General features: G+C 21.8%; 1 protein-coding gene across 1 annotated transcript; it reads right to left on the bottom strand.

The window, feature by feature from the left end:
- Window positions 1-2313: 2313 nt before the first annotated feature.
- Window positions 2314-7863, bottom strand: LOC112599465 (GDP-fucose transporter 1). The gene is made up of 6 exons (XM_025346382.1): window positions 7386-7863; window positions 7074-7278; window positions 6276-6414; window positions 5739-5825; window positions 3844-4130; window positions 2314-2739 (listed from the first exon to the last, which is right to left on the bottom strand). The coding sequence occupies exons 1-6, from the start codon at window positions 7466-7468 to the stop codon at window positions 2533-2535; spliced, it is 1008 nt and encodes a 335-aa protein (XP_025202167.1). The 5' UTR covers window positions 7469-7863; the 3' UTR covers window positions 2314-2532.
- Between the last annotated feature and the right edge of the window lie 144 nt (window positions 7864-8007).

The raw sequence follows: 8007 nt of genomic DNA, 5'->3' as shown, positions 1-8007 counted from the left end.
GTAAAATTGTTTAAGTTTGTCGGTTTTTTTTAAAAGGTTATTGTGAGAATCGATTTTTGATATTTTAATTAAAATTATTTGAAATAATAAATTACTATTTTGATAATTCATTTAAATTAACAAAAAAAAAAATAAAAAATCAAACAATTATTTAAAAATTGGCTTCCACAATAACCTAGAAAATTTATCAAAAAAATGTCACTATTAAATTTCTTTTGAAAAAAAAAAAAACAAGAATTATAGTATTTAAGAAACATGACAAATAATATTTATTAGCTATTCTGTGTACCTAATACTCTAAATTTTAATGTTGTTTAAACTATTTAAATTATTTTACAGATAAGTAAAATAATTTTTTGCCATTTTTTATACTATTATGATTATTTATAAACAAGTATGTTTTAACTGTAGTTTATTCTTAAGTAACATTATTTTAATTCAAAATATATTTATTTATTTTTTTTAAATTCAAAATGTTTAAGAAAAATATTTGTAATTGAAATTATACGCATTTATTCATATAGAAATATAACTTGTTTCATTAAAACAAAACATAAAAAGTAACTTATAAATTTAAAAAGGTCGATACTTCTTAAAAAGAATTATGTTTTTACTTAAATTTTAATGTTAAATTTGTTTATGTCCAGCCTTGAATAATGTTGTTGCTGAGGTGGTTTCAATAATCATTTTTTAAGGAGTATTATATAGGCAACTTATTATGTCATGACAATATTACATATTGGGTAAAAAATGATAAATAAATTAACGTTTCAAGAAATTAATTACGCTATATATTTTATTTTGTAAGATGTTTGAAAAAATTATTTTAGCAGAACTGATAAATATAGTATATACATTACTTATGAAAATAAATAACAATACATTGCTCATATATTTAACAGTTGTATTAATTTTTATTAACTACTAGTTATCTATCCTAATATAGAATGTAATTACTGATGTTGTAAAATAATATTATGAAAAACTACAAGGTGAAAAAGATATTTTTTTCATGTCATGGATAATGGATTTGTGTATTAATTTATACAGATTATAAAAAAACACCTCTGATAAAATTATGAATATTTATCATGTATAAAAAATGAAATGATTAACTTATTTTCTATCTCGAGTCTAACGAAAATAAAAAATACTAGAATATTAATTATAAAAATTGTTTTGTGTATACACCAAATTATTTTTAAGTTTAAAGTCTCTAGAATTAATAATTATTGAATTACAACAAATAATATTTATAATACATAATAACTAAAATAATGTCTGGAAAAAATTATTATTTTTTATTTAAATATTTAATTTTCTAACGTTCATTAAAATTAATTCATCTTCTTTACACTTCAATGCATATTTTTTTTGATTTCAATAAAAATATCTTGTGATCTTTGTATAAAACTTCTAAACCAATCGTAATAAATTAAAATTTTTTTTTTATGAAATTATTATTTCACAAGATAAAATAATTTTTAAGATCTTATGAATTGGATAACTATGCTAAAAATTTAATTTTTATAAATAAAATTGCTTATTTTATCAGTTAAAATATAGAATAGAATAAAAAAATGTATTAAATAATTTATTTGTATGTTATTTTTTCATATTAAAATGAGTATAATACTATGTTTCTACCAAAGGTATATCTTTCTTTATTTTACTAAGCAATTTTAAAAGATACCAGTTTCAACCACAATTTATACATCACAAATAATATATGTAATGTAACATATTTGTTTTTTTAAATATTATTTTGGATGGTGTTATTGTGTTATCAGTTTTCAGTTATTTCATTATATTTTAAAAAATTTTAAATAATATTGATATGTTTTAAGTTTTTTTATTCATATTATATTTATTATAATGTTCCTGCCTTTATTTTAATTTGTATAAATAAAAAAATTATGCAGTTCACTTAAATTGTCTTACAAGTATTATAGTTTATTGTTTTTAATAATCATTTATAAACATTTATAAATAATCTAATATATTGAATTTGCAAGTTGTAAGTTACAATGAATATTATTCATACTATTTTAATTCTTGGTTATAATCTTTAACTACAAATTTTTCAAGTTGAAATATACTGATGGTTTGTTTAGAAAAAAAAAAAATTTTTATATGTTAAATTCATTAACATTTATTTTTTTGAACTATGCACTATGTTGAATAAACTGCATATTATGGGTTTAACATTATAGATTGTACACACAACAATATTATGTGTAAAGGAAATGGTTAGATAAACTGAAAATTAAAGAAATAATGGTTTCACATCAACAAAGATAATAGACACAATAATAATCTCCTTATAGATAAAGTTTATTTTTATAAAAATAAAAAAAAACATTATGCAAGCTATAAAAAATTGTTTTAGAGCCTGCGGGCAGCTGATTTCTTACCTTGTAAAAGGTATTAAGAGTAAAAATAAATAAAATAAAATAATTTATGAAAAAAAAAAAAAATGGGTCAAAGCTTAACTTATATAAAATAGTAAGAAAATAAATTAAATAAATAAAACTAACAACGGTTGTATACTATTGGCCGGTATTTTTTTTCCATTTCTCTATTCTTAACAATAGTATACGCGGCACTTCCTCCCAACACAATAAAATTTGAAAACCACCATATAGAAGACTTCCATTGACTATACCAGAATGAAGCTAATACTGTTTGGAAACATGATTTTGCTGTGCCTGATATATTATGAGTTAATGGCGATGTTACCTGAAATTAAATTAAAATTTAACAGTAATATTAACATATATATCTTCTTATTTTTAATATATAATAATAAAATATGGTTTATTTAAACTTATTAAAAAATAATTTAAAACTAATTAAGGTTATTGCTATTTCTTAAATTGCTTAATTTAAGTAAAAAATTTAAAAGATATAAGATAATACGTTGGACAATTTAGAAGGTTCTCCATTATTGTACTTATTGTAAATAAAATATTATGTCAAAATACAAACATGATATTTCACTGCATCACACACTTCTTCAAAATTCAATATAAAATAAAAATTATAGCGCTATATATTCAATATATATATAATGTCAATCGGAGTAATCCACACCTTATTTTTTAATGTACTTAAGTGTAACTCAGTATAATAATTGAATAAAAAAATGTTTTTGAAATATTACCAATAGATATTATTTAATATATTTTGTACAAGTAGTTTGTCAATAATTCTATTTTTAGTTGATTGGCAATAACAAAAACAAAGCTTGATTTTTTTCTAATACATACGTATAGTAAACATGTATAGTGTATACCAATATAATTCATAATGAATATGTAAATATTTTTGTTTATTTATTTTAAGCATGGTTTATAAGCAAGGCTTGGAACTTTATGCATTTAAGATTATAAAAATATGCACATACATATGCATAATAAAATATCTAAATATGTGTTTATTTTTAATGAAAAAAGACATACTTGTATAAATTAAATTTAAAAACATGAAATGTTAAATTGGAGTCATGTTATTGATTATTGTCTTATCAAAATTATTGCAGACAAAATCATACGATAATATTAATTTATAATGAACAATGTATATTATATTTACACATTTGTTTTTTTAATAACATTTTTATAATATGTCAAAAAGAAAAATTCTTATAAATTAAAAAATATAATACATTTATAGAATATGCAATAAAAAAATTTTGAATTTGAAATACTTATGTCAAAAAAAAAAAACCCCCAAATATGTATCAAATCTGATTTCTTCTATTTATTTTTCAAAGAAATAGGCAAATGCATCAAGTCCTGAGCCCTAGTTATAAGCTAATCATTTAACGTATAATGTACTTACTTGAACTTGGAGTACCGTTACATAACCAATTGAAAGTCCACAAACACCACCAATTATCATTAAAAATAAAAATTTGTATTCAGTTAGTTTACTGTAATTACTCAATTCTTTAGCTTCAAGTGCTAAAAGTGGAATGAACAATATAGTAGCATATACATTATTGAAATAAGAAAGTAGCCATATTTGGTTATTAACAACAGGAAGAACTTTTTTGATTTGAATAGAGTAACATGCCAAAGAAAATGAACTTAAAACTCCAAATAATGTTCCAACCAATGAAAATGAACCTGTAAAATATATAATAAGAATAAATCAATCATAATAAAAACTATTATCATTTCTATATTAATATTAGTAAATAGAAATAATGACCATTTTATTTCTTGAATTGAATTGATAAAAAATAATAAAAATCGCTTGTATAGTGTATTTTATCAACTATTATGATAGTAATGAAAAATATGTTTTCTTATAAATTAATATAAAAATGTAACTTTTCATAGTTAAAAGTAATAAATATGTGGTTCTATTATAAAAATATTATTGCTATGAGTTGTAAATAAAATTTATAATTTAAAGTGGTACACAAAAAATATAAAATAAGTTGAAATATAAATTGGCATACTTAATTTAGTATAATTATTTATTCTTAAAATATAAAAATATACTATAAACATTGTGTAAACATACACTTATGTTCCAATTACACTAAACAAACAAGTTTTGTATACATAAATGTGGCTGTATGTTACTTGCGTCCCGTAAGATAGTTGATAAGAATTTGCAATATTACAATAGATAAGTTGCGTTCCAAATGCTTGAACGCAACTTTCCTATGATATTAATTATTGACAGGTTATTTGGGTACCAAACGATAATTTTGGTTAGGTATCAACAATTTTGTGATTATATTCTAAATAATTATATCACTAAAGATTTGCGTTTCCCTCCTCAAATATGGACTGCGTGTTTTACTAGTCTTCGGCGAATCACTAACTCATGTGAATCATTTCATTTGAAATTTAATTCTTCATTTTATCACTCACACCTAAATATTTTTGCACTTATCAAAATACTAAGAGAATTTTAAATTAGTACATAAATTCTAATGAACAGTTTGAATAAACAAAAAAAAAAAAAAAAATTATAGTAGTGACCAAAAAGATAAAATAAAATTTATTGAAACTCAAATTGCTAAACTAAACAAGAAAGAAATGAAAAGAATGTTATTGAGATATAACTAATGATGTCCTAAATGTTTACCTAATATTGATTTATAACAACATTTTATAGATTTTTTTTAATCATATGACAATATACACACCTGTTTTATTTTTATATTATCTTCATATTGTTCTGAAATTAGCAATTTTGAGAAATATTTCAAAATTTTTTAATAATCATTAAATATAACAATTTACATACTTATACCTATATGTTTTTTTCTTATGTAGGTATGCCTAACTATAAAATTATATTATTACGAAATAATAATTCAAGACGCGATTAACACATCAATTTACACGACAAGTTATGTCCTAAACACTTAGACGCAACTTATCTCTGGTAATAATTAATAAATAACTTGTGTCTTAACTGTTTGGACGCAAGTTACCTGCTATTATCAATTTGGGACGCAAGTAGTATGTACCGATATACATTTGTATTGTGTGGATATTTAATCATTTAACAGTTAGTAAATTATAAAAATGAGATACTAATTAGATAAAATTAGTAACATTGATTTCAAATTATTTATATTTTTAAAACATAATTAAATCTTACTTTAATTGCATCAATCTAAATTCTAAATAACATTTGAGAAATATAAATGAAATCAATATGTTATAATAATGTAATAATTTGGTAATAATAGAAATACTTTATAATAATACCTGAAAGATTTTCTTGATCTACTCCCAAAAAAAATCCACACACTACAGCAAAACAACAAAGGAGACATTTAATTGAAGTAGTTTGACCTAAAACCCGAGAGAATAATTTTATAATACAAATTAATAAATAATAAAAAGCAAATTAATATTAATAAAACCATTAAAAAGTTATTATAATGTATGAGCTATAGTAATAACTGATGAGTGAGCTAATACATTTTATTGTATATGATTAACATTAAATAGTATAAAATATTTTATTTTATTTTCAGTTTTTAATTATCATATTTTATGGGCTCAAAATATATAATCTAATACAGTCTGGTCCAACTCTTGGTCCACAATACTTTTTTTTTTTGGTTCTCTTGAATACATGAAGCTATATTTTAGATTTAAAAAATTTTAGTTAATGACATAAATTGGGTAGTACAAGATTGATATTATACAATAAATATTATTTACTATATGGGCCACAATCTTATGGCTTATAAAATATGACACTTATTCCCTTTAATACAAAAAAAAATATATAGTTACCTAATATTAAGTAGGAAAGTATGACATTGAATACTGTTGTGAGTGATCGTCCCACATAATAAAATGTAACATCAACAAATTTTAGGCAATAGTTATTAGTAGATATCATTGAAATATATAATATTGATAATGGTAATACCTAAAAGTTAAAATTAAAGACATATATTTTAATATTTAAATATATATATAATAAAATTCATATAAATTATATATTTAAAAAAATTACCTTAAATGTAGTCATGGTTAAGTTATAAGTTACAATTAGTAAATATATTGAATAAATATTTTACAGTTAATTATATTTACTATTTAGTTATGATAAAAATTAAAAAATTATACACACATATAGGTATAATGTATAAATAAAATGATTTTTTGATAAGTTTGTTCTAAGATGAAATTTATTAAATTTTATTAATATAATAGAATTAACTACAGGCCTAAAATAATTGAAATACTTTTGAATCTAAAAATACAAATGAAAATATATATTTTGGTGCATACAAAGAAAGAAAGTTAGCAAGGAGAATTGGTTGTATGACAGAATGGTCATAGAGGCTGCTAAAACTTGTGAAGAAAAATGTAGAACAATATTATTATATTTTAAATACAAATTTATATTGATAAAAACCTATAATTATTATAGATTTAAGTTTGAACATTTAAAAATAAGCATAACTAGCATGATGTTGATGTACCATTCAAAAACAAAATAACTGGTTCAATCAATATCATGTCATATAAAAGATTAAGCTTTTTTTATTTTAATACTTCTTCAGTATAACCTGAATAACTTACACTTTTAACAGTGAGCGTATTAAATGGATTTCCTTCAGGAAACTGTACTACTTTAGGAAACATCTTGGACAAACAACTTAAAGTGAAACAAATTATTGCTGAAACCAAACACTGGAACCACGCAATAAATATAGGAGCATCCACATCTAGTTGGTCTATACTTAATAAAGTCTTATTTACAAATACTGTAAGAATAGATATCACCCTGTAAAATATCAATAAAAAATTTAAACACAATATAGTAGGTTAGAATTGTGCAGTTAAAAAATATCAATAAATCAATAATATTAAGAATGTATTGTAACTGCTTACCAATAAATAACGACAACAAAAAATATTTGGATATATTTCAACGATAAAGTGTCGAGCTTCATTTCAAAATATAACAATTTCATGTGACAAAAAATGTTAAGTGAATAGTAACTAGTAAGTATACTTGAGGTGGTATAGGTATTCGTTCCGCGTCACATACACTTTAGGTAAACGACACACAACGACTAAAACTGTTTAGCTACATCGTTAGTTGTTGGTATTTTTTATCCTCTTCTATTTACACAAAATAAGCATACGTATTTGACCGAAAACCTATAACGCGGTAATGCACTTGTACCGAAATTCAAACATCAAATAATTTTACAAAAAACGAAAAATTACGTCTATGGTAATTACGACTGTAATGGATACACGCAAGACGTTTGTAAAGCGTCTGTCCGTGAACACAAAAATTGTTTTGTTTTTATTGTAAAGCACAAGTCGTTAATAAATAAATAATACAATAATAAATAAAAAGTTTAACATCAATATTTCAATAGAGAAACGTTTTTATATTAGTGATAAGCATCGTATACCACGAATACACAATATAGATAAAACATTTATCTGTGCACGGTGACTTGCCTCCAAAGATTGTATTATCACCGGCTTGTACAGTGAG

Source organism: Melanaphis sacchari, unplaced genomic scaffold (assembly GCF_002803265.2).
Source record: "Melanaphis sacchari strain LSU unplaced genomic scaffold, SCAv2.0 Contig51_pilon_pilon, whole genome shotgun sequence".
NCBI lineage: Eukaryota > Metazoa > Arthropoda > Insecta > Hemiptera > Aphididae > Melanaphis > Melanaphis sacchari.
Note: the sequence above shows the minus strand (reverse complement) of the source record. Positions and strands in the feature narration are given on the sequence as shown.

Coding starts and splice junctions, on each gene's coding strand:
- LOC112599465 (XM_025346382.1), bottom strand. CDS start 7,468: ATGAAATTGTTATATTTTGAAATGAAGCTCGACACTTTATCGTTGAAA. Junction 5,826..6,275: donor ACTTTCCTACTTAATATTAG/GTAACTATATAT, acceptor CTCGGGTTTTAG/GTCAAACTACTTCAATTAAA. Junction 4,131..5,738: donor AGATCAAGAAAATCTTTCAG/GTATTATTATAA, acceptor TATATTTTACAG/GTTCATTTTCATTGGTTGGA.